This window comes from Populus alba, chromosome 1 (genome assembly GCF_005239225.2).
Source record: "Populus alba chromosome 1, ASM523922v2, whole genome shotgun sequence".
Taxonomy (NCBI): Eukaryota; Viridiplantae; Streptophyta; class Magnoliopsida; order Malpighiales; family Salicaceae; genus Populus; species Populus alba.
The window spans coordinates 31,925,884-31,952,948 of NC_133284.1; the positions used below are offsets into that span (position 1 = coordinate 31,925,884).

At 34.3% G+C, this 27,065-nt stretch overlaps 3 protein-coding genes across 4 annotated transcripts; 2 read left to right on the forward strand and 1 right to left on the reverse strand.

Annotated features, from left to right (window-relative positions):
• Window positions 1–2,004: 2,004 nt before the first annotated feature.
• On the reverse strand, window positions 2,005–4,909 carry LOC118055536 (pentatricopeptide repeat-containing protein At1g62350). Its single transcript, XM_035067457.2, has 2 exons — window positions 4,429–4,909; window positions 2,005–2,791 (listed from the first exon to the last, which is right to left on the reverse strand). Exons 1-2 carry the CDS (start codon window positions 4,750–4,752, stop codon window positions 2,375–2,377), a joined length of 741 nt encoding a protein of 246 aa, XP_034923348.1. The 5' UTR covers window positions 4,753–4,909; the 3' UTR covers window positions 2,005–2,374.
• A 5,838-nt stretch (window positions 4,910–10,747) lies between these two features.
• Window positions 10,748–23,568, forward strand: LOC118055537 (rho GTPase-activating protein 7). 2 transcript variants are annotated; one of them, XM_035067459.2, is made up of 22 exons: window positions 10,748–11,462; window positions 12,529–12,565; window positions 13,124–13,200; window positions 13,544–13,614; window positions 13,690–13,768; window positions 13,906–14,050; window positions 14,193–14,312; window positions 14,791–14,868; window positions 15,028–15,083; window positions 15,168–15,237; window positions 15,911–15,998; window positions 16,141–16,384; window positions 16,856–17,077; window positions 18,138–18,488; window positions 19,109–19,158; window positions 20,064–20,124; window positions 20,214–20,297; window positions 20,794–20,907; window positions 21,018–21,187; window positions 21,437–21,506; window positions 22,649–22,811; window positions 23,038–23,568. In XM_035067459.2, exons 1-22 carry the CDS (start codon window positions 11,406–11,408, stop codon window positions 23,154–23,156), a joined length of 2,526 nt encoding a protein of 841 aa, XP_034923350.1. In that variant the 5' UTR covers window positions 10,748–11,405; the 3' UTR covers window positions 23,157–23,568. The 2 variants fall into 2 exon arrangements, with proteins under 2 accessions (XP_034923350.1, XP_034923349.1); XM_035067458.2 differs by having other exon boundaries at window positions 10,755–11,462; window positions 22,649–22,849; window positions 23,038–23,510.
• A 1,015-nt stretch (window positions 23,569–24,583) lies between these two features.
• On the forward strand, window positions 24,584–26,297 carry LOC118055538 (uncharacterized). The gene is made up of 3 exons (XM_035067460.2): window positions 24,584–24,745; window positions 25,130–25,819; window positions 25,919–26,297. The coding sequence occupies exons 2-3, from the start codon at window positions 25,189–25,191 to the stop codon at window positions 26,041–26,043; spliced, it is 756 nt and encodes a 251-aa protein (XP_034923351.1). The 5' UTR covers window positions 24,584–24,745; window positions 25,130–25,188; the 3' UTR covers window positions 26,044–26,297.
• Window positions 26,298–27,065: the final 768 nt, after the last annotated feature.

Sequence of the window (27,065 nt, forward strand, 5' to 3'; positions counted from 1 at the left end):
AGATGATTATAAAAAGAAAAGGTAAAAAAAAAAAATAACATCAGTTTTCAACGAACCCAATGATTATAGATAAAATAAAAAAAAATAAACAATGACAAAGCCAACCCAGTTCAACCTTCAGAACTTGTGACACAAATCATAAGACTGGATCATAGTATAAAAAGTAAATCCAAAAAAACAACAATGTAAAATTCCTAACAAACCAAAATAAATAGGGATAAACTTGAAAAAAAATTAAAAAATGAACAAGAAAGAAAAAAAAAATTGTAGATTTGAAAAGAATAAAAACCGAATTTGACACAAAAAAATAAAATCAAATCCTAATGTTGGAATTGAAAAACAATTTCAATTAAGAAAAGGATAGGACAAACTAAAAATAATAATCAAAAGAATAAAGATTAAATTTTATATAAAAATCAAATGTCAATGGATGAAATTGAAAGAAAAAAAAAAACTAAGTCAATAAAGGATTCAAGACCAAATACATTGCAATTAAAAAAACAAGAATCAAATCTGATATAAAAATCAAATGTCAATCGATGAGATTGAAAAACAAAATTAACTCAATAAATAATTCAAGACCAATTACATTGCAATTAAAAGAATGGAAATTAAATCTGATATAAAAATCAAATGATCTAATTTGATTTAACAAACAAATAATCATATTTCTTTGTTTTCTTTTCAAATGCCAACATATTTTTTTCTAGAAAGGGAGAAAGGAAAGAGGGAGAGAAGAAAAAAACATGTGACCAGAGCTCAAACAGTGGTCTTCTGACTACACACGCCTCACCAACATGAAAGGGGCAATGAAGCGCATTGAATGTCACCTCGAACAGTAATGTTCGGATCTATTTTAATGCCACATGCACTACCTTAAAGGCACAGGCTTCACCCACATGTCTGCGCTTGCTAAGCAAGCGCCATATATTTTTTAATTTAAATAATATTTTATATATATTAAAAGATCCAATCACTTCTTACCCCACATGAGAATAACTAAAGTGTCATTGCATGAAACATTATTTTTTTAGGGATATTCAAGTAATTCTGCTACATAAAAAAACTGAAAAACCCGAAAAGCGGCTTGACAAAAAAAAATTGTTATTAAAGAGTAAGTTAATAATTACATTGTATATCAAATGGATAAAAAGACCATCTAACCCTCTTCTTTCCTTTAATAATTAATGTTTCCCATGAAAAATATCTTTCTACCCTTGACACTATGCTATGGAAGTTTACTCTTCAAGGATAAAAAAATAATTTTGCAATGTAAAATATACAATAAAGCATCGAGGTCTTTTAACTTTTATTATAATATTCAAGGTGTTTCAATAAAACAAAACAAATATCTATCCATTTCATATCATGTAACTTGAATCAAAATGGACAAAAGATAGGTATTTTACTAGCCATTCCATTTCACCACTCAAAGAGGTTTTCTTTTTATTTAATTTTTTTCATTACTTCACTAATGACATTGATTATATTTTATTTAAATTAAGCATAAAATCAAAAAAACTAAACTGAAACGAACCCCAAACAAAAAAAACTGAGACAAACAAAAAAAAAAACGAATTAAACTGAAAACATCAGTTTGAATCAATTTTTGTTTTAAAATAATTAAATCGAACCAAAATCAATTAGTTTGAACCGGTTTTAATTAAAAAAAAACAATTTAATTACTTTTTTTTAATAAAAATCAAACCAAATAAAAAAATAATATTCTCTAATTTGATCGGGTAGGTGCTCAAGAGAAATACCATTGGGCCTTGGGGGACACTCCATAAATGGCAACATGTGGGTGAATGAAGCTCACAGGGGATTAGTTTCTGCAATTAACTTGGGATTGTTTGGAATTTTATTTCAAATCAGCGTGTTTTTTAAATATTTAATTTTAATATATATATATATATATATAAACAAAAAATACTATTAGTAAAATCCAGATAAAAGTTTACGACAATTACATATCACCACACAATTTAGAGCCGTAAAAGAAACTTGGAATGAGAACAAAATGATTTCTCCAAATGGTCCTGAAAAAGCAAAATTAACGAAGTAGAACTTCTCTTCTGTAATATAGGTTGTTGTCTTTAACTCAATAAGCGATATTTTTTTTATCCCACCACAACGCTTCCCAAGTTGAATTACAGGCACTTGATGATGCTTCTAGGAGCAGAAAGGAAGATAATGCTCGCATCATGTGCTGACTGAGATTCAAAACTTCAGACACCCTAAAGTGAGTCCTTGAGCATCTCGGAGCTATTTGCCATAAGTAATTTCTTCTCGCTCTAGCAAATGGTTAAGTTTGCACGAGGAAAAACATCATTCCTTGTGAAGTAGTAGATCATAGAGCTGGATCGCTCCACCCCTAGTCATCTTCCCTATCATTCTCCCTTTCTTGATCTTCAAACAAGTCCTCAGCTGGATCATACACGATCATGTCAGGGAAAAGCTCCAGGAAGTCATCTTTTACCTGCTCTCTTAATTCTGGGAATGGAATAAGCCCCTTCAAGATCACACGAAAAGGCAAAGATATTGGTGGATCAGGAGATTGTCTCATTTCCTCATATATGTCCATTGCCTTAGAGGGCAATCCATTATCTAAGAAGGCTCTAATTATGTCCCCGAAGGTATGCTGATCAAACAGAACTTCCTCTCTCCTCAAATCTCGCCAAACCTGATTTGCTTCATCTACCTTCTTGTTTCTTGCAAGCATCATAAGCATGTCCCTGAAAAAGAACATGTCTGGCCGATACCAAATCTCTTTGCGCACAACATCATATAACTGAAGAATACACACTGAAGCTGAATGAATAAAAATCACACATGCATGAAAGATAGATATCAGTGAAAATTAAGACAGCAGCGTAAATATTTGTCCCCTTGACATAGTTGAGCTATCATATAGTCAACAGGAAGAGCAAACACGACTCCAAACAAAGTTTTGGCTTCTGACCATCCACTCATAACTCACTCGTGCATAAAATAGAGCATTTAGTGAACTGTATCAAGTTCTCCAGTAAGATTGTGCGATCATACAGAAGGAAAAGGTGGTTCATAGTATTAGCAACACACTGGGAGAGTCAAATGCCTGCACGTGCAATGTGCATGACTCTTTTTCCCTCCATTTACTAGTTTCACCACCAGAGACTTGGCAATCCACGTAATTTTAACCTCATCTAAAGCGAAGAGTTTCTCACATCCATCAATTTATCTTCAAATCATCGGGAAAATTATGCAAACAAAAATCCTCCATTTTGAGTATGATTGCATAGAGCATCCTCTATTTTGAAACTGCAGTTAATGGTCATGAAAAAAGTTAACACTTAAACATACTCATGCCCCAACTCTTAGATCACATCCACTGGCATCCAATTGTCAGTTGTGCATACGATAATTGCAAATACCTATGGCTTTCATTTTGATGCATTTTTTTGTATTCTACTCATATGGTGGATACTCGACTAATTTAAACCAAAACTCCAAATGGGAAACTTCTTTAGCAGTGCAAATAAATTATCCATTACGTGCCTAAAACAGTATATTCAAACCTGCTCTAGAAGCTAACCGAACACACTTCGACAGAAGCATTTTTTTCTCAAAACCAGTACTGCTCCTGAAGAACAAACCAAAGTGATGGAAAGATAGACCATCCAACAAAACAGAATGTGGAAGCTAAGCCACCTCTGGTTGTCCACAGGCAAAAAGAAAAAAGTTTGAACACTTGGCTTGTACACTAACAAAATAGTGCACAATAACCCATCCAGATCCAGGCAGCCTGAGCATAAATTACGGGCCATGATTTTTACTATGATCATACAACTACCACTTATACATACTACAAGATTCGGCTAAGAACTTCATTAAATAGCCACATCAGCGAGCACCGCCGGACTACAACACCAATATACTTACAGCAAATGAACAAGCTTCGTCCATGTTGTCTCTTAGAACTCAACCCCGCCTCAAATTCCCAACAACGCAAAACATGCTTTCGCAGCACCCATTCATAAAACCAAAAGAATAAAACATATTGTTTTTGACAAACCATTCAAAAACCACTTCCCTCTTCGAGATGAACCAACATGAAAGCACCTTCCCTTTCGTCTCACCAATAGATAAAACAAAAGCAATCTCTTGACACCACTTCACCATCACCAATCCAAATGTAGCTTTGCAAATAAGCATCTTTCAGTTTCCTATAAGTTAAAAACATTTATAGCTCCAAAGTTCTACGGTCTTGAATAGGACCAAAATCAAAAGCATAAGACAAATCAAATTTAAATGAATTGATAAATTAAAGCAATAATTTAAGAAGATAATCAGAAAAGATTTCAAATTCAATCACATGGGCTTTGCTTGCTGATTATTAATCAATCTCTAAGAACTAAGTAAATAAGGAAACAATTAACAGGGCCAAACCTTCATGCAGAGAAAGACCTGGTCTTGCCTTTGAAACTCAGCGAGAACAGCAAGAATATCAGACTTGAGCAAGCGAGAAACATTTGATTTAATAAACCGGTCGAGTCGGACAGGATTCGATTGGAGTCTCTTCAGCTCTTTGGCCGCCATCAATCCTTCTTTTCCCATCTCCTTCTTTCGTCTCCATATCGATAAGCTAGGCCTTGAAGCTGAATGATTGTAAATGCAGCGAAAAAACACCAAAAATTGATGTTTTTGGGTGAGAGAATGGGGTTTTCTAGACAGGGAGGCTCTTCCTAGAAAATTTGAAGCCAGACGCCACATAAGAACCTCAATAGTCAATACAACTGTGTTCGGAAGAAACCAAGACTCTCAGCGAAACCAAACAGGTTTAGACTACGTGAAATGCTCGCTTGTGTTGTTCAGGTACCGGCAGTAATTTTGTGAATGGTTTAAGGTTGGGCAAACCTTATTTCCATTCCCCGACTATTAATTTATATTCATTTCAGCTCTCAAAATTTAAAATGTTTTCTGTTGATTCCCCGTACTAGAATTTCCTCAATTGGATGGACCATCTTCTTCTTCTTTTTAATATGAATCGTTAATTCTCCTCGAGATGGTTTCTTTTTATTGTATAATTTTGTAAATTTAGATGGAATAAATTAACTAACATGGATGGAAGGACTCAATTGAATAATGTTCAGCACTTTAGATACTCAACTGAGAATACTTTTTGTTTCCTTGTGTTTTTCTTTTTAAAGTGCTTTTTAATATATTAAAATGATTTTTTTTTTATTTTTAAAAAATTATTTTTGAAATTAGCGCATTAAAACGATTTAAAATATATATAAAAATTATTTTTAATAAAAAATTATTTTAAAAAAAAATACGAATTAATTTGCATTTTCAAATACTATCTTAATCAAGTTTATCTCCGTCATTTAACCACAATTTAGATGCTCAATTGAGAATATTTTTTATTTGGAATTAGTAGATAGGTAATCCATCATTAGTAGATCGGCAACATGTTCTTTTTACTTTTACAAATTTTATATTTTTTATTTTAAATTAATTTTTTTATCAATACACTTATAACGTGTTTGGGAACGCGGTGCAAACCGCGTTCCCAACAAATTTAAAATTTTTTTTTTGTTAAAATTTAATGTGATTTGTATTTTTTGAATCGTTTGATGTGCTAATGTTAAAAATAATTTTTAAAAAATAAAAAAAATATCATTAACATATATTTTAACATGAAAAATTATTTGAAAAACAACCGTTACCACAGTGCCGAACACTTACCTAGTATTGACATGGAAAACCAAGCCAGTGATGACCGCGGCACAAGCACTTTTGCAAAGAACACTTGATTGGGACACATGAAAACAGGAACTGAATAACAAGTCTAATCACAAGAGATGCTTGTCCCTCCTGACCTTTCTAAGGAAAAATGAGGCAAAAGCTTCATAACATCAAGATGCTCCGAGCTATTACAGAGAAGTGTCAAGATGCTATTGGTTATTTCTAAGTCAAGAACAACACCCATATCTGCCATTTGACGAAGGAGTTTTATGACTTCTTCTGTCTCGTCTTTCTAACCAAAGCCTTTTATTAATGAATCATATAGACGGCTGTCCAGTGTAATGCCAGAGGCAATCATGCTGTCAAAAACACCTTCTGCCTCTTCCATCTGTCCAGGTTTCGACAGCCTGTTTATAAACGAGGAATAAGTATAAGGTTGATGCATCTTCTTTGGCAGATTGAATATCCCCTGTTTTCAGAATCCCGTCAGTCATTATACTGAAAGAGATGATATCAGGTTTACAGCTTGAATTTCTGGTTCCTTGAAACAATCTTCTTGCTTGCTCCAAGCTACTCTCCTTGCACAAGGATGCCATCAATGTATTGTAATCAACTAATGTTGGGCTAAGCCCGGAAATTCTCATTTTACTAAACATTCCTTCTGCAAAATTAAGCATGTGTGTTTTACAAAATCCATCAATCATGACGCGGTAAGTGGTTGAACTCGGAGCAAACCCCAATTCATGTACACGTTTCCAAACTTCCATGGCCTTGTCAATGATCCCTGCTTTTATATATTCTCCAATTAAAATATGAAAGGTAAACAAGTTGCCAAAGCTCCCCCTCTCAATCATTGTATCATATATTTCCACAGCCTCGTCAAGGCGTCGTCCTTTGCACAGCCCTTGAATCAGAGTGTTGGGTGTGATTACATCTGGTTCAACGTAATTCCCATCCTCCAACAACGAACTAGAAAGTTTCATTGCCGCTATTGCAAGCTCCCATTATCGAAGTATTGCAAGAAACCACATCCGGCCTCTTTCCCTTCTCGATCATTGTTTCAGAGATAGTAAAAGCATCTCCAATGCGGCCATCCTTGCATAGTCCATTGATTGCAAATTATTTTCAATGTGAGCACGGTGATGTATGGAATAGAAGGCTGCTATGGAGACGAGGCGGAGCACGGTACCAGAGATTTGATTTGCTATGAGGCCTTAGACCCGATAAAGCTCAAGACTCCTGGGCGTGGTCCAGTAAAGCTTGGAACTTTCTAGGAGGATCCAATGCTATGTAATGGCACTTATTGCGGGCCGAGACCCAATTGTCCCAGGATCATCGGGATGGTGGAGCCACGGGAGGACCACTGCTTTGACCGGACAGCTGTGACGGGTACTAAAATAAAAATAAACCACGAGGTGTTGTCTATCACATGCTTTAGTTCCTGTTTTAACTGAAATAGACAAAACGGTACAGGGAGGCATGAGACCTGTTACTGCTTAACTCGGTAACCACCCGTTTAACTGCCCATACAAACTCGCACAACTAGAGTTTGTTTTACACGCTCTGATCGCAGGCGAGACTAGAGGATAAGTCACGCGGAGAACGTGGTCCCGGAAGGACAATTTGTTGGCCCGTTCCCTGAGAGGTGGCTCGTGGCTGACATGCACCGGGAAGTCATCTCGGTACGGAATTGTGTATGGTTTTTCGGAAAGGAATTAAGATTTGAAGAGGTAAGCGAGATACGTCCTTCATGCTTTTGTGTGCTGTTTTGGAAGGACAGACGGCGGTTCCTTGTTTTGATCGAAAGGAAGACACTTGGTTTCAGCAATTTTATTTTTTTTTTAAGTAGTTTTTGTGATTGTAATTATATATATAAAAAATAAATTAAAAAAAAATAGTTTGTTAGATTTAGATATATATTTGATAAAAATTATGATTGAAATTTATGTATTGCTAAAAGCATGTATAAAATATTTGGTTGTGGCTGCATTTCAAAAGAATTTTTTACTTGGAAATATATCAAAATATTTTTTTAAAATTATTTTTTATATTAGCGCATTAAAATGATCTGAAAGTATAAAAAAATATATAAATTTTTTTAAAAATACTTTTGAAACGCAAAAATAAACAAAGTTTTACGAACTCAGTTAAAAAATTATGTAAAATTTGCTTCATAAAAACTACGTTTCAAACTTAATTTTTTAATGAACCTTATAGTATAAAACATAATTTAATATATTATCAAACAACAAATTGTATTTTTTACACGACAAACATAAAAATTAGAGCTAAATAAACGGTCCCAAAGTAACCGATAAAGGAATGCCAAGTCAAGGGTGGCCTTTCAGTCTGGTGTTGATTTTTCTACATAGATATGCCATGCTATGTTTTGGCGAAAGTTTCATTTGAAGAGATTAAAAAAGAGCTTTTGACTATTAAATTTTTTTGTAAGATTTTCTTGAAAACCCCAAAAAAAAAAAAAATATCCAATAGCCCTGGTGCCTTTTCTATCTAGTCAAGCATGAGAATTTTTTTCTGCTATGTTAAATATCTTCAAAGCTTCTCGAATAAACCTTTTCTTATATAAAAGCACGGGGTTTTTGGTTTCTAAAATTAAACCGTAAAGCATATTGGTTTTTCACGTTTTAGAGTGCGAATGTCACTCTAAAATCGGGCCTTAGATGGATTAAGAGCGTGTTTGGCAGTGTGATAGTGGTTGCTTTTCAAATAGCTTTTCGTGTCGAAATACATGTCAATGATATTTTTTCATTTTTTAAAAATCATTTTTGACATCAGCACATCAAAACGATCCAAAAAGTACAAACCGAACTCAATTTTAACAAAAAAAAAAATTTCAAATTTGCACCAAACGCATGTGCAAACGCAGAGACAAACGGTCTCTAAATAAAAGCTTGCACTGCTCATTAAAAAAAAAAACACCTCACTTTTTTCTCAATATTTTTTTTTATTTTTAAAAAAATATGATTGTGATTGTTTTTTTAAAATATTTTTTTATACTTAAATATATTCAAATAATATTTATTTATTTTTTAAAAATTATTTTTAAAATTAGTATATCAAAACAATTTAAAATATATAAAAAAATTAATTTTTATGAGACATGATTTGGACTGTGTATTCAAATAATATGTTTTTTTATGATATTTGAAAGTTGTGCTTATAAAAAACAAAATACTAAGGCGGTGGTGATGATATACGCGCAAAGGAGTAAATTGATGTAAATTAGTTTGCATGCTCCCTCGAAATGTATAGATATTATTAGTAAAGTTATTACAATACAATTAAAAAATACATTAATGCGCTTAGCCGTTCATATGAATTGTCAATCACTGCAAGAAACCCTATATCTTTTAGATTATTTAGGTAATAGTAGATAGATATCCGTATTATGCTTTAAATTGGATATATTTTTTTCTAGTGTAAAAAAATTGCTTAGGCAATGTCGGTGCTTTTAAAGAAGCAAGAAAAATTTGAGATCCAAACTATTAATTCTATTAAATTTAATAGCTTAATTAATTTAATAATATAATTAAAAAAAAACATCGCATCGCATGTAGATAAAGCAAATATAAAAAATAATAATAATTAATTATAAAAAATGAGATATCAATATTATACTTCTTCGAAGACAAAGAAAGAAAATATTGCTACAAACTTACTCTTGTTCAACAATAGACACTATCTCATTAACAAAAAGAGCTCACAAATAAGGTTATAATACCACCTAAAGAAATCGCACTCACCATCAGAACAATAACTTGGATAACAAACCAAACAAAATATCTCAAGGTGAGCATGTCCAGTTTATATTCAATCAAATGATTTAATTTAATTAAAAACAAAATTTATCTATAAAAAATCTAAGTTTAATAAAGAACAACAACTAAAAAAATCAAAAGTAACTCGACTTATTTTCAAAATGAGTGAAAATTATATAAAAATAAAATAAAAAAAAACTCAATCTTCAATTAAATACATGTTGAGCGATAACATTAATAAAAAAAATAAACTTCAAAAAAAAAAAACTTATTCGAATCTTCTAAATCTAAGTTGATTTTCAGACTTACAATTCATAAATTCTAGATCTGAATTGAGTTAAGAAGCTTGATTCTTAACCAGATTAATATTAAATTATGAAATAAAAAATATTTATTAAAATAAAAAAATAATAATTAAAAGAACAAAAACAATACTTGATAAATAAAAAAAATAAATAAGAATAATTTTTTTAAAAAAATCAATTTACTTCAAATAAAACAAACAATGATGAAACACGACATTGATCAAATAACCGCTATATTTCTAAAAAACGCATTTAACCTGACTTGAGATTTGAATTTTGACACGGACAGCAAAGGATAGAGGGGGCCTCTGTAATAAGTACAAAATAAAAACCCTTGAGATGTCTAGGAAGTACAAAGTATTCATTAACAACAAACTTCTCTACATTGCTCACATGCACTCCCATGTAACTTTTAACTCATTTACAAGTTTGATCCAAGATTCGCTAATCAAACCTAAGTTACCTAACATGGTTACCACTGAATAATTTATGCATCAATCAAAGGCTATCTGATTTGTATCAATTGTTTAAATAAATACGTAATTTTATATTAATTTGACGTGTTCAAATAAATTATTGACTCTAAAGTTTGAATTTAAGATATTAAAAAATATATATTTTTTAATGTCTCAAGATGTCTTGCCCCACGTTTCAACTGGAGTTTTATTATATATTTTAATTATTTTATTTCAAATTATATTTTTTGAACTGTTTTTACATCTTAATATAAAAAATATTATTTTAACTTATTTATAATAAAAAAATGTTTTAAAAAATAATCTCCCCCGTTTTTTCAAACACCCCTTAACCTACCATTAACAACAACACGTCTCATCTTCTGCTAAATAGTTTTTTCTCCTCTTCCACCTGAAAAAAAAAAAAAAGATTTTAAAACGAGGAAAATAACTGCTCCTCGCCGGCTCGCCCGCGCCGGCACCCCCTAAAAAAACTAAAAAACCACAAATAAGCTTAGGGGTTTCAAAACAAGTTCAAATGTGGTAAACATGGTCTCATGTTATGTGGACCCTGACGTGATTTTCACACCCACTGCCCACTGCCCTCTGCCCACTGCCCAAACCACTCCCTTCACTCACCTGTCTCTCTCTCTAGCCAGCAAGAGAAGTGAGTGAAAAGCAAAGCCAAAGTCACTCCCTCTCCTCAATCGCTCACGCACACCAGATTACAAAATTATTACTGCACAACCACTACACCCCCTCGGTAGTCTCTACCTGATCCAATACCTAAAACCAATACTATCATCAAAAGTAAAATTCAAACCAAATGAGATAAATAAATAAATAAAAACACTAATAAATTTATAGTTATTGCTTGCCGCTTGGTAGTTCTGGTTGTTGTTGTTGTTGTTGTTGTTGTTTATTCTTCATTGCCCTTTTTTTATCAAATAAAAAAACCCTAACTAGTTTTCACAACCAGTCAGATCTTGAACTGCCGCTCGAGTTTAACATAAGGAGCCGACCTACGACGCGGAACTCGGTTACTGCGAGTTGACTCAATGGAGAAGTTGCAATATTCTATCTGGAAATGCTAAGCATTTTCAAGGATTATTGTGGTTTTTTGTCCTTCAGTTTTAATGTCGTCGGCTTCCTTAGCGGCTCCCGAGCGGCCAAGAGCCGGACCTTCCAATACGGTTCGTAATTATTATTTTTTTCTTAAATTTGATTTGGTTGAAAATGTGAGTTGAATTTGATTTGGTTTTTTCTTGGATCGTTGTTTTAGTCAATAACCGAAACGGTTTTTCTTTTGTTTTTCTCGAATTTATATGTTTTGGTGCGGATAGAGAGGTTCATTGGCTTTTTTTTGGTAATAGAATTTTGAAGTGCATTTGCTTCTCAACGTGTTTCTTTTTTTGATGACGAGGAATATCGGAGATAAGGAAATAAAAACTAGGATATTTCATGTTGTAATGGGAATAAATGCAGAAAACGATAAGGAATCTGTGATGCAAAATTATCTGAGTTGTGCTCACGTTTTCTAATTTTTTCATAATCATAAGAAACTGAACCCGCAATTACCAATGCAGTAGGAAGGACAGGATACATGGTATCATCCCGACTATTGTGGGTCTTGAAGCTAATTGATTGTTCATCTGCCACCCCCAAGAATGGATCATTCTTTGATTTTAGATAAGTAGTTGTGGTTGAGGGTTAATTTGGGATCGATATGTATTTAATCCTGTTAAAACATGTAGTGGTGAGACTTGGCAATTTGAAGTTTTAAAGAGAGAAACTTGAACATAATTGGATTTCCTGTCGTCTGGATATTTCTTGCTGGAATGCCCTTGCTCTGTGTCAAATTCTTGTTCTCAATTTGTGCAATTTATCAAATAATCATACAACAATAAGGTTAAGATAGAGCTGCTTTCAGTGCAAACTCTCATCAGACTCCAAAACTAGTTGGTGAACCATGTATATATCGAATGCTAATTTGTGGTTGTTCACTATATAGCTTGTCAAAAATACTTAATGGTCAAGAGACTGAACATTTCGCTACGTGATTTTTCTGGAAATATCTGCTTTACCAAACCAAAATTATGTTAATATCTGTGTTTTATTGATAGCTTGTACAATACTTTGGCTGTTCACTTGATGATATTATTGGGGAATGCAGCAAGTATATTGGTTATTTCCTTCTAGTTGTCTCTATATATTAGGCAGGTAGGAATTATTCATATCTTCTATGTCATATGTTTGCAGGTTTTCAAGAGTGGCCCACTTTTCATTTCTTCGAAAGGTTGGTAACAACTTTTTTCCTGCTGATTTCGGTTTTATTTTTCTATGTCCTGATTTGGTTCTCGAACTTTTTATTATTATTCCTTGTTTGATGCAAGTAAATATTTATGTGAAACTTGGCTTGTGTGCAAATGCTATGTTTCAGCTATAGCGATTTTCTTCAATGAAGTATGCAAATAGATATATACATGAATTTGAATTGCTGTTCCAATTTCTTGAGTAATGGGTGCTGTGAACATTCATTTTCGGTACGCTTTACATCCACTTTCAGAACTGGATTTTTGAGAACCATGGCAAATTAGGTAGAATTACATGCTATCTAAAAATTCTACAATCCATTTTCAGTTCGAACAATTACCTTTTCCCCACCCATCAGCTTTACATTTTTTTTCAGATGATAAAGATATTTGCTTAATTATCAATTGTATACAGTCCATCTTCTTTTACCAATATAGGTTGAAGTACATTGGTAAAAATTATTATAATTCATTGAATTGTCTTTAGAGCTTATTGAAACCCTTTGTTGCTACTCAATTAAGTTAATGTTGAATTTCTGCAGGAATAGGCTGGAAGTCATGGAAGAAGCGGTGGTTTATCCTTACACGCACTTCCTTGGTGTTTTTCAAAAATGACCCTGTTAGTATGATTTATTCATCCCATGTTCTTTTTTTACTTGGATATGTTTTATAATCATTGCTTGATTGTCTATTTTTGTGATGGACATGTAGATTACCCCTCTAAACATTGGGTTATTGGTTTATAAATGATGTTTGATCTAGTTACACGTTTTGGTTATATGATGGTGATGATGATTTATTGCTCGCAGTATTCGATGGAAATTTCAGTTTCTTGGTAAAAAAATTTTGGTACTTTAACATGTGTCGTCTCTTGTTCATTATACTACCTAACTCACCTGTCTTGAATATTTTTCATGATTGTGAACTAATTAAAATAACGCTCATTTTTAATTTTTATGCAGAGTGCTCTACCACAAAGAGGAGGTGAAGTAAATCTTACTCTGGGGGGCATTGATTTGAATAACACTGGAAGGTACATCTGGTTACTAAATACTGTTTATAGTTTGTATTCTGAAGACTTGGTAATAGTTGTTATTCTTATTTTCAGTGTCGTTGTTAGAGAAGACAAGAAATTGTTAACTGTTTTGTTTCCTGATGGACGTGATGGCCGAGCGTTCACCCTTAAGGTACTTAATTTATACCTTTTCTTTTCAAGCTTGATTCTTTCTTGACATGTATTTTTCTCTTTCCTTTCAACATCGCATGTCTCTTCAAGTGTGTTTGATGTGTAAGTCATTTTTGGCTTTCCTGTTCTAAATTTCAGGCTGAAACATCAGAGGATTTGTATGAGTGGAAGACAGCCCTTGAACATGCCCTTTCACAAGCACCAAGTGCTGCCCTTGTAATTGGACACAACAGGGTTTTCCAAAGTGACACAAATGAAGCTGTTGAAGGGTCTTTCCATCAATGTTTGTTCTCCTCAACCATAAAAAACTATCCTTTTCATTTCTCCCCTTTCCTTTTCTTTTGGAATTTGGAAATGATCTCCACTTCAGCCAGTGACATGCTAACTCCTATGCTGGCTTTGCATTTAAATCGCATTTTGATCAGGGAGGGATAAACATCCTGTTAAGTCAATGGTTGTTGGAAGACCCATTTTACTTGCCCTCGAAGATATTGATGGCGGTCCATCATTCCTTGAGAAAGCTCTCCGATTTCTTGAGAAGTTTGGTAAAGTTGTAATCCCCATTTTTTCTGAGCTTGTTGTTCTATAATCTGCAATTTTCTTTTAATGAAAAATGTGGGCCTTTCTGGCATTTTGTTTTAGAAAAACTGGTGTTCTATTTTTTGCCTTTTTCTTTATTAGGAAAAAAAAACTGATTTCAGCAGTACAAGTGCTTATGTAAGTGGCTACAATATCAAGTAGCGAGTAGCGTTTGCATGCTCAATCTGATGATAATATGCTTCGCAGAAGTGTGGCATTATGGTTAAAAATGGTACAAAATAGCAGGCTAGCAGTTTTTGGACTTGATATTTTTTCTTCTTCGTTTAGTCCTAATTGCTGCATACTTTTTTTATGTATATTTTTCACTTGCTGTGCACTTGGTTGTTTCGTCATTTTATATGTGTGCATGTGTGTAACTTGTGGTCAATTATTGTCCTCACTTGCGGCGTGCTTGCATGCTTATGGTGTTTATCTTTCCATCAGGAACCAAAGTTGAAGGAATATTACGTCAGTCTGCAGATGTTGAGGAAGTTGACCGCAGAGTACAAGAATACGAACAAGGTAGAGTTCCTCTCAAGATAGCAATTTTCTTGAATGTTTTTTATGAACTGGGGAACTCTTGTATGAGATTCCAGCTTAATTTTATTTTCATTTGTTTTTAAAATGCTTGCATACCCTCTAAACTGAGACTTCTGTTCAAATTTTCTTGATCATTTATAGGCAAGACCGAGTTTGAATCAGATGAGGATGCTCATGTTGTTGGTGATTGTGTGAAGGTACTTTCTGGCTTTCATGATATAACTTTTGCCTTTTAGATTATACACTTTATTCCATGTCCATCCCACTTTTTTTAAATGCAGCATGTTTTAAGGGAACTGCCCTCCTCTCCAGTTCCTGCATCTTGCTGCACTGCATTGCTGGAGGCTTATAGTAAGTTCAGATCTGTATCTCCCTTCTTATCTTATTTTATATTTTATGAACATACGCTAGAGTGATGCATATTGCTCAGTGTTGTTTCTTGAATGATTTTGTGGAACCATTCCAACATTCCATTCTCTCATTGATGTTCTAACAAAACTTCACTTCAAATGATAGAAAAACTATCATGTCCATTGTTCATGAATTGGAGCTTTTGTTTTTCCTTCTAATTGCAGATGTATAGCTCAGATTTAGATTTGATTATAATGAAATGTTTCATCCATATAATCTAAAGAAGTGGGTCAAATTGGTTCATGTTGAATGTATGCTCAAAATGCTTACATATTTAGATTACTTTGAGTTTTGGTTAATTCAAGGATGCTAAGTGCTAGCTTTGATCTCATCAAGGTAAGCTAAAAGTATTACTTATCAATCTAAAACCTTCCTTTTATTCATGCACCATGAAATTAAATCATCATCATTGAGTGCATAAAAATAAATCAACCAGTCAAGTGTATGAATCAATAAGTCTTCAGAATGGAAAAATAAAAGTCTATCAGATCTAAGTTATTTCCTATATGGGTTCATGTACGGTATTGAAGTATCTCCCTTTCTTAATAGTGGACTAGAACTTTACCGGCATGATTAGATACTGATATTGTTTGTTTGCCATGTATTTCACAAGAAATTGATCGGAAGGAAGCTCGGATTAATGCAATGCGGTCTGCAATAGTGGAGACATTTCCAGAACCAAATCGGCGCTTATTACAGAGGTAATCTTTCCATGTTTGCAAATGACTGCAAATTTACTTATTTTGCTACTAAATATTGTTAGGTTCCCGTCAGCAATAATTTTTGGTATATCCATTTTATACTTGCTTGAATCTGGTAGTTAAGTTCTGGGTATTATTGCAGGATTCTGAAGATGATGCACGCAATCTCTTCACATGCTCATGAAAATCGAATGAATCCATCTGCTGTTGCTGCTTGCATGGCACCCTTGCTACTACGTCCTTTATTAGCTGGGGAATGTGAGCTGGAGGATGACTTCGATGTTAATGGTGATAATTCTGCTCAGCTGCTTGCTGCTGCAAATGCTGCTAATAATGCTCAAGCCATCATTACAACACTTCTGGAGGAGTATGAAAATATTTTTGATGTAAGATACATTGGTAATTAAGTCCTGGTATTATGACTTCTGTGTGTTTGGTACAAAGTGTGCTGCTGTTATGAAAACTGAAAATGTTGCTGAATTTTCTTTTGCACGGTCAATCATTCTTGGTTTCAGCTTGTTTAAGATGCCTTTGCTTGTAATGTATAGGGAGTGACACCTGACTTTAGTGTTTACCTGGTTAAGATATGGAACTTGCCTAATAAATGGGTCAAGTTGACTCCATGACAATATCTCATTCTAGAAAAAGGCACAGCTCTTTGAGTCTAATGCAGTTCCAAGCCACCACTCTCTTCAACAATCTTGTTTTTCCTCTAAATTTCATTTAGTACATTTTTACCTTTAATGGTCCTTTTAAAAAATGACATAAATGGGTAAAAGTGTGTGATTATTATGGAATGAGGATTATTGACAATTATTGATCCCTGTCTGAATGCTTTGCATGTCATGTTGTTTCAGGATGAAAATCTACACAGGTGCTCTATTTCAGCTGATTCCCAGATAGAAAACAGTGCGAGTGATGATTCAAGCGATGATGAAAATATGGACATGAAAGACAATGGTTATCATGATGCAGAAAATGAAGTTGATCAAGATACAGATAATGATCCTGAACGTGCTCTCAGTGGAAAATTGAGTGAAACCAGTGGTTCTGCTAGCAGTGATCTCTATGATTATAAGGTTCTCTTATATACATATACACATGCATATGCCACTGATTTCTCTTCCTTTCTTTCTTTCATGTTGAATTAGTGATATTAGTAGTGATCATGTCTTTAGGAAGATAAAATTTCCTGCAACGTCACTTGGTGCTGGAAGACGATGTCTCTAGCCTGAAATTGCTGGGATATTGTGATCAGTTTAACTGTTTGTCAATGGGTTGGATTTTTCTGTTCTTCCTGGCAAGATAATTTCTTTTCCTTTTCTGCTTCTGGTGATGTTATACCAATTGGCATTTACAAATACTGGCATGGTGTTTTTATTTGGATTTTATGTGTGGAGTGATGAGTACTAGTGTCCTAAATTTCATCCCCGTTATGTTATGCTATATCATTTCAGTAGATTTGTTTGTAAATTGCATCAACTCATCTTAGACATTACACACTTAATATCATCAAAGGGTTGGTGGCCAAGGATGCACAATTGTGATAATTGGGATTTGAATGGTCCTTGTCTCTCCTAATTGGTCCTTCTTTTAGTTTTTGTTTTGAAACTTCTTTCTAACGAGTCAAATAATTGCACAATTCATGGAAGTTTGGTTTTGTGGAGTAACTTTTAAGGATTCCATCTTCTGTTCTATCCAGAGCATCTTAATTATTCCAATGACAATGAAGAAGTGGAAAATTGTAGTGGAGGAAGTTTCTTGAATTTAAGTTGGTTTTATTGCATTGGAGATGATTACATTTGCATTGATATTTGAGATTTATGCATTCGGCATATGGCGTACTTGTGCCTATAAAGTGTATGAATGATAATCTCCTAATAATTTATTGGTTTATGGTCATCAAGGATCTTTCCTTTATGCTACTAGGACCCACACAACCATCTGGTGACTAGTCTTAAATTTCCCTTGTTATGCTAACTGCGAGGGTAAAAGTAATGGAACAAATATTTTAAACTGTTCAAATTTCATATTGACATCCTGTATAGTTTTGTTTTTGGTTCTGTTTTGTTCAAACTCTTGTCAGCTTTGACCTATGGTTATCTTGCCCAATGTATATATTCAATTTTACTCTTGCAGGCATTTGGTGGTGATGATTCAGATATTGGATCACCTAGAACCAATAATGCTCCAGCTGAGAGTTCAAATATTTCTGTTGATTCTGTACGAATGAGAGATTCCAATGCTCAACTCATAGGACAACAAAGGAAACCAAAGAAAGGAAATGAAAATTCAACAAGCGAGATGGATGCTTCAAGTGTGTTACCGATTGGTGAATCTTACCAATCAATGGGTGAAATTCTATCCTCGGCGGATCCTGTGTCTCCCATACTCATATCTGGACTGGAATCATCTGCTGAGAAGTCAGTGGGTAAAGTTTCAGCTTCCAATCTCAATGGGAAGCGATCAACATTCTGGGGAAGAAGTAATGTAAGCTATCATCTATTGATTTTTTTTCAGTCACTTATTAACTACCAAGAACCCTAAAATCAGTTGCAGTCAATGATACTCCTTTTCAGCTTGAAAGAAATTCCTATAAATTTGCAGCGAGAATGTTTTTGTAAAATCATCACCCATTATGTTATGTAAATGGAAGGATTTCAGAGTGATGCACTTTGATTAAGCATTTAAAGTTTCATAAAGGAACTGATGAAGTTTTTTCTGAGGGATCAAGAATTGCAAGTTCAACTCATTGGGGCAAATGAATGCAAAGCAGGGACAAACATCAAAGGCTTGCACAATATAACTATTGTCATGTATTATGCTGTAAACTTGATGTGGTTGTAGGCATATAATGGTCAGGTGTGGAACATAATTGCTAAGGAAAGTATAAGATGCCTTGAAGGATGTTTGGAGTGAGTTTTTTAATTGCCTCAAATTGGTTCCCCACTCATCCAAAACTGTTCCCGCACCTTGTATTATAGCAATCAGGGTGTGGGGTGGCATAGGTTTTCTCTCTTGAGGAGGAAGAAAGTGTGATCTTTGTATCAGTTGAGCTCGTGCAGTTTATATTCCTAGAGTGTAATTAGAAGCTATTGATCTATGTGCAGGCCAGAAAGACACCATCAATGGAATCAGTTGATTCTTCTGCAGAAGAGGAGTAAGATACTCAATTTATGCATTGCCTTTGACAACATCAATATATGCTATTTGACATTTTAAAGCTGAAAATCCATATCTATGTATATCGTTTTGCAGCCCTTGCTGCCAAGCTGGTTTAAATCAATGTAACCTCCTTGATATTGTGCATTTCAATGCTCTAAAATCAACTTGTAGTGTTCCAAGTAATTTAGTATAGCATTGGTATTGTCATTGGTATAAATTCCATTTGGGCCTAACATGATACATTTCTCTCATTTCAATTATAATCATTTATTTTCCTCATTTCTCCTTGAAAGTTCTCAAGTGACATAATTTTCTAACTTGGCATATCATATGCTCGTTTCCCTTCCAAAAATATATTTGAAAAAACATCTCTCTTAAGTTAAATCTGGGTAGACAAATGTGAATCACAAATTATATAGTGGTATCTAAGTAAAGAATTTGAGCTTACCAGAACCAACATGCATTGGATTATGCTTTTCTTAATTATGATTTTATTTTCATTATCTGTCTCCATTTCTCTTAAAAAAAAGTTGGTAAAATTACTCTGAATTGCAGCTCTTGCTTTCCATCATATCCTTGCCTCAATACATGAAGACACTCTAGTGTTGATAGTCTATTTTAGAGCTGAAGTAATTGTTCATTAAGTTCTTGCATTAGCTTCTGAGTCTTTCTCTGAAGCATGATCAACTGTCGCTAAATAACTTTTTCATGTTTAACCTGATCCATATTTGCGTGCTATTCTATTTTAGAGCTGAAGTAATTGTTCAATAGGTTCTTGCATTAGCTTCTGAGTCTTTCTCTGAAGCATGATCTACTGTCACTAAATAGCTTTTTCATGTTTAACCTGATCCATATTTGTGTGCTATTCTATTTAACTATATAGAGTTGTATTCCTTTTAGGTTTGCTATTCAGAGGCTTGAGATTGCAAAGAATGACTTGAGGCACAGAATTGCAAAGGAGGTCTCAATACTTTCTTTAAATGTGTTTTCTATTCAATTATGAAATGTTGGCAGTTTTTCCTGATAGGATAGACTATTGTGTCTTTCCAGGCTCGTGGAAATGCAATTTTACAAGCAAGCTTAGAGAGGAGAAAGCAAGCTTTGCATGAGCGTCGCTTGGCACTTGAACAAGATGTAATTATTTTTAGCTCATTACATGCTACTTTCCCTTTCCAATGTAACCAGGTTTTATCTGTGTGCTGCCTTTTGCTTTGAATGTTAAATTGGTGATGGAAAAACTTTGGCATGCCTACTTCGAATGCGGTATTTTTACTTCAATATACATGTGTGGAATACACAATTTAATTCAATCCAGTTCCACCATAGAAGAACAGAACAAATAAGGAAGAACACTACCAGTTAGCCAATATCTGTGCAATTTTGACAGTAAAGGCATTTTATGCTTGCTTAGCTATCCTTAGTGCCAGATTCATGTTGAATGTACACCTTATTGCATGTTTCTAGTATTCTGGAACTGCATTGTGATCATCTTCTCTCAAGCCCTTGAATTTTTTTATGGTCTTCTTCTGCCTTTGTTTGCTTACTTAATCAGCCTGTACAATGGAATAAAACTAATAGCGTTGTTTTGCTACACTGTGTTTGTGTTGACTGAATGCAAATTACCTCATAGGTTGCAAGATTGCAAGAGCAGCTGCAAGCTGAAAGAGATCTTAGAGCTGCATTGGAAGTTGGTTTGAGCATGTCTTCTGGACAGTTTTCCAATTCTCGCGGCATGGATTCTAAAGTGTGTGTAGATCCTGAGGAGCTTTGCATTTTCCCCCTCTTTTGTTTTTCTTTTTTTCTTTCTTTGAAATCTGGAGTAACAATCATTCTTATGACTTACCTGATGTGAAGACAAGGGCTGAGCTTGAGGAGATTGCTCTAGCTGAAGCAGATGTGACCAGGTTGAAGCAAAAAGTTGCAGAACTTCACCATCAACTTAATCAGCAAAGACAGCATCATTATGGTTCACTCTCGGATGCAAGTGACTGTTATCAACATGTTCAAAATCATAACCCTCAACAGTGAGTCTGCAAAGTCATATCATCTTTGTAATTTATCCACCTAAGGTGGCAATAATTACAATTAGTTGCATGTCACTTTTCCTTGAGGTAACAATGATTGTTAAACAGAACAACAATGTTGTCATTATCAAGGAATAGAGATGCATTGTTTCACCTAGTGGCGTATGTGGCAGTGACCAAGATGAGATAGGTTGTTTCACTGCTATCAAATTCTTATCATATTTCCTTTATTGTGTTTGACTTCTGCAGGAGATTTTTGCAGCAAGATTTTGATACAACCCTTGCTTTTGTTAATCATGAGAGGAAACAAAGAACTGAGGTATTGTGGAGCTCCGTTTACAGTTGAATGGCATATATGAGATTTTCATAAAAAAGAAGGAAAAAAAATCGTATTTTATGAGCTTGAGAAAGGAGATGCATGAATCACTCCAACTCATCTTAATCTTGTATTCCTTACCGCAAGCTAAGTTTATTGGTCTTGATGTACATAGTTGCATGTGCTTGAAGCATTTATAGTAATGGGTTCTTATTTAACATGGTATTTGCAGCCTGTTTGATTGTGCCATCCTTTTTTTGAATTGCAATACCTTCTATTTTTCATCCACCCTACCCATGCATCTCACTTGTTATTCAATGAGGTGGTCATCATCATCATCATTTGCTTTCCTATTTCCAATTTTTTTACTCATACTCTCATACTCCTCCATTGTTAGTTAAAATGACCAATAATTTAACTGTTATTCAACATTTTTAGGATTGTCTGCCTGGCTGCCAAAAAATCTTCCAACTTTTTGGCCTTTGAGATAGAGATAAATAAAGTACAGTGATTAAACTGAAGTTCATGGCATGACGAAGGAAAATTTCAATGCAAGGCTTTCTAGTATTAACTAATGAACTGTTCCTTCTCATATGTTCCTCTGCATTTTTTGCCAAAGCTTTATTGCTAATAAGGTCCCTTGATCAGGATATCATGCCAATATGTTGTGTTAGAGATTCTGGTCATTTTACTATGATGTTGATTATGAACCTGCTTTGAGTTAGACATCATTTAAGGTTGAGATAAATGTCTGGAACATTAATTGATCAAGGAGATGGAGAAGCTCCTTTTCTAGGGCTTCTTGATTCATTGTGTTTTCTCCAAAATGATTTATAAAATTGAAAATAAAAATAAACAGGAAACAAATGGAGATATGTGACAGGTAAGACCCACATAACTTTGGGAACAGCACCTTCAAAAACAATATACTTTTTGGATGAGCAGTTAAACATTCTCTAGGAAAACTTAGAGTGCATTTGATGGAAAGTCTTTTGAGCCTGGTGATGTATCAATTGTATTTCCTGTATAATGTGGTGCCTCTTTGTTTAATTCATCCTGAAGTCATTTATTTATAGCATGACCTTTTGTTTCAAATAATACCTGTTTTGTGCTCTTAAATATGTGACATGGCTGCTATGCTGCAGGAGGGTTTGTTGGGGACTGATCGGAGACTTCTTAAAGGACCGGGGTTAGCAACGGGAAGCAGCAGCAGGCAACATCCTCGAAATCAATTTATGGAATCAGCAAGTATTAGTGACTCAAAAAGTACCGAGGCATCAACAAATATGTCCATGGATGAGCTTTGTGGTATTGATTCTGCTCCCTCCACTTCCAGAGCGGTGGAGGTAACTCTTTGCTTACAATTATTTTGACGACTATAGTTAAGCTCGACACACGGATGCGTTGACTATTATCAAGACCTTAACCTGTCACATGGTCCTATAATTTGCATATTTGAGAGAGCTAATTTTTCAGTAATACCATGCTATGATATATTTTTTTTAATCCATGTTGTCACTCACCATTGTTGCAGGTGATGGACTATCCAAGACATCCATCAGCAGCATCTTCAGCTTTGGTAGAATTAACAACTCGGCTGGATTTTTTCAAGGAAAGGCGTTCTCAGCTCATGGAACAACTCCACAACCTTGATCTGAACTACGGCACAACATCTTCACAAGATTTTATTTATAGACCATCATCCCCTCCATGGAACTGACCAAATATGGTGATGCCCACGAAATTCACTCGTGGTCTTGTACATTCTTCAGTGTTGCATATAGTTCTGTCCCTGTACCCTTTCTTACCTTCAATTTTCCTTCTCTCTCTTCCTGTTTCCGTTTCTGCGGGCATTTTTCTAGTGCGGATATTGTTGAATTCGTAATGATCTAGTGTACTCAGTGTCATCGCATTGCTCTTTCTTTTGTCACAAAATGTTGTATGCTGTATCGTGTCAATATTAGGTGGAGATGTGAATTGAACAGTTTGGAAGAGACTTTATTTTTATTTTTGTTTTTGTTGAACAATATGGATGCATATTCATGTTCAAATGCTTGTAACTCAATCTAGTCTATTTTGAAGGTAATTTTGACTTGGCCTCGCGCATTTCGATTCCAGAGGAGACCTTCCAGTTCCATCTCTATTTCGTCCAATCCAATTTGCTCAAATCATCCAAAATTATCAATCCCAACTTATCGAATATGCTAGCTTAATTATTCGAATCTTCTGGACCCGCTATGACGGTTTGATCCCATTTTAATTTTTGGATTTAATTTGGTGGGTTCCAATTCTCGTTATAGATACATGATAAATTAGGAACAGCATGCTGTCGACATCAGAGTGGAAGTTACCTTAGCATTGCGCTTCAACTGTATTATATTGTCGACGTCATGTGGACGAAGTTACTGGTCTGTTTAGCATTGCAGTTTAATACCTGTATTTTTTAAGGAAAAGAATTTATTTTAAAATTATTTTAATGTACTAACATTAAAAACAATAATTTAATATATTTTTAATATTTTATTGTAAATATAAAAATGATTTTAAAATGTATTTTTAAAAATATTATTTTTCAAATATATTATTTTAAAAACAACATCTAAACAGTCTCGTCAATGTGAGAAACGATTATTAAGAGTACAGTATATCCCAACAATCTAGTGAGTCGATGTCATGTTAAGCCATGTGTATCCCACGATAATAGATTTTTTTTAATTATAACAGAGAGAGCCTTGAACATGAAATCTTTGAAAAGGAGAGGAATCTAACGTTCTTTGAACTAGATGCTCATTGACTCTATGTTCAACTGTATTTTTTTAAATTTTGGAGTTTTTTTATTTTAAGTAAAAAGAAATTATTTTTAAATTATTATAATATTTTAAAAAAAATATTATTTTAATATATTTAAAAAACACTTAAAAATAACTTTTACTGCACTCGAATCCTTTCCCTTACGAGAAACGATTTGAGAAGTACACTATATCCCAATAATCCAGTAAGGAGATGCCACGTTAAGCCAGGTGGATCCCACGATAATAGTTACTCTTGGATTCCTGTGGATTATAAACAGGGAGCGGGGTCATACGTGATCCACTCCGTGAAATAAAGAGAGGGACGGGACCGGAACCAGAGAAAGGCAGCGAGACCATAAAAAAAAGAAAACCAAAAACTTTACTCGCGAAACTTCTGTCCGCCAACAGAAATTGTCAGACTAGCAGACATAATCGATGAAGAAAGATGAAGTAAGTTCTCTTAATTTCAGCTTGTAACTGTTGATTCTCGCAAATTGTGATTTCGCTTCTGTTTGGTTGCTGAGAAAACGGAGGAAAATGAAACTATAACAAAGTTACTTCCTTTTCTGCTAATCTCAGCTTCTTCTTCTTCTTTTTTCCGTTTCTTAAAATTTTACGGATGGAAAAAAGAAAAGGGCCGTGAAGTTCAAATTACTGAATTATGTTTGTAATTTCAAGTTTGTCCGTGTTGTTTTAATACTAACAATTTTCTCAGCAACCAAACAGGGTTAAGGAAAGTAGGTTACGTTTGTAATTTGGTAATCACACCTTTTCTTTCTTGGTGAATTAATCAAATGATAGATTCTGATAATACTAAAAATTATCTATTGGCAGGTTTACTAGAACATCAGTTCTGAATTTTTTGACATGGTGATTTATTGTGTTTCTCGATAATGAACTTTGAAGAGTTTAAGGTTAATACCCCATGGTTCAAGATGACTTCAAATAAGGATTCGGGAACAAATCCTAAACCAGCAACTGCGGTTTTATCAATGGGTTCTATGATGGGTTCGATGATGGGACCGCCGGGGCAACAACCACGTTTTGATATCAAGTTCTGGGGATGGTCGCTTTTAACGATTGTTCCATGGGCTATCAATGCGAAAGATAAAATTAGAGCACCAGATACCATAAACAAGAAGTTGAAAAGACACGCCCAGTCGCGTGGGGTTGCTGACAGTGGTGGTGGTAGGGGCAATCCTTTGCGGTTTAGACCTTATGTTTCTAAGGTCCCGTGGCATACTGGTGCAAGAGCCTTTCTTTCTCAGTTATTTCCACGATATGGTCATTATTGTGGGCCAAATTGGTCAAGTGGAAAAGATGGGGGTTCTCTTCTTTGGGATAAGCGACCGATTGATTGGTTGGATTACTGTTGTTATTGCCATGATATTGGTTACGACTCTCATGATCAAGCTGAACTGTTGAAGGCTGACTTGGCATTTCTTCAGTGCTTGGAGAGGCCGCATATGGCTACCAAAGGAGATGCTCACGTAGCTCACGTTTACAAGACGATGTGCATCACAGGTATTCCTTGCTTGAAATTTGTGTTTGCATTACTTGGTTATGGAAAGAGAGAAATGACATCGTTTGCTAACTGTTTTATTGTCTTAAAATGTGTTATAGGTTTAAAGAACATGCTTATACCATACAGAACACACCTTGTGAAATTACGGTCTGGTCAACCTTTGATAAATTTTGAGTGGCTGAGCAAAGTGAAATGGAGAAGATGGAATTTGCAGAAAACTTGATGATAACCAGTTCTCAGAGTAGCCTGTTACAATATTAAAGCAAAATCACTGCATGCGCATGGGTTTCAGTTGCGTTGTTATGTTTTAGCTGCGGCCCGGCGCCTGGTGCTTCTAGGTAGGTAAGGTGCCTATGGATCATGGATTCTCTTGGAGATTGAGATGCCTGAATCTCATTTTAAATTTGCACATACACATAGTATTATTGTAAATAATCCCAGGACTTGCTTGCTATTGTTCACAGTTATGTTTGTTCATATGCCCTTGTTATATTTATTTTTATCTGGAATGGAGTATTCTCATCCATGAAATCTCTTGATTTAAAACATTCTGAAAATTAAGTTTGACAGAAATCTGTTTCCTCGTTACGGCAGTCTCTTTTCATACAATTTAAGTGATTCATTCATCTTTCATGAAGTTATCCTTTAGCATATGATAGCATGGATTCATTTGAACAATACCAGCACTATTAAAAAAAAAATTGAATTGCCTGAATTTTTTTCGAATTAAATTTTCTTTCAAAACTTTAGAGAACGGGAAATCCGAGTAATTTTCCGAAATAATTTCAGAGAAAATCTGGCAAGGGTTTAGAATTTTTAGAAAATCTGAATTTCCATACTGGATTGGAAAAGAAATAAAAAGCTTTGGGTCAAAAGGAGGTGCAAATCATTTCATGAAATCAGCAGTATAATTCGGGAAAAAATTTTAATTTTGAGAATTGAAAAATTAATATGCGACAAGATACAGTAGCGTATCATCATGTTCATGATCAAAGTTATGTCTGCTTGACTTGTATTGTTAGCCTTTGCCCCATCTCATTCTCCGCGCACCTTACATCTGTAAATGTTTTTTTTTTATTTTTTGCCTTAAAGTGTTGGTCAAGTATAATATATAAATAATTAGTAGTTCAATTTTTAAGTCAGGTTAATAAAATGGAAAGGTGGGACGGAGGGAGTATAAGAAAAAAGCTAAAAGACACTTATGATACTATCATTTTGCCCTCCACGATTGAAATCATATAACTA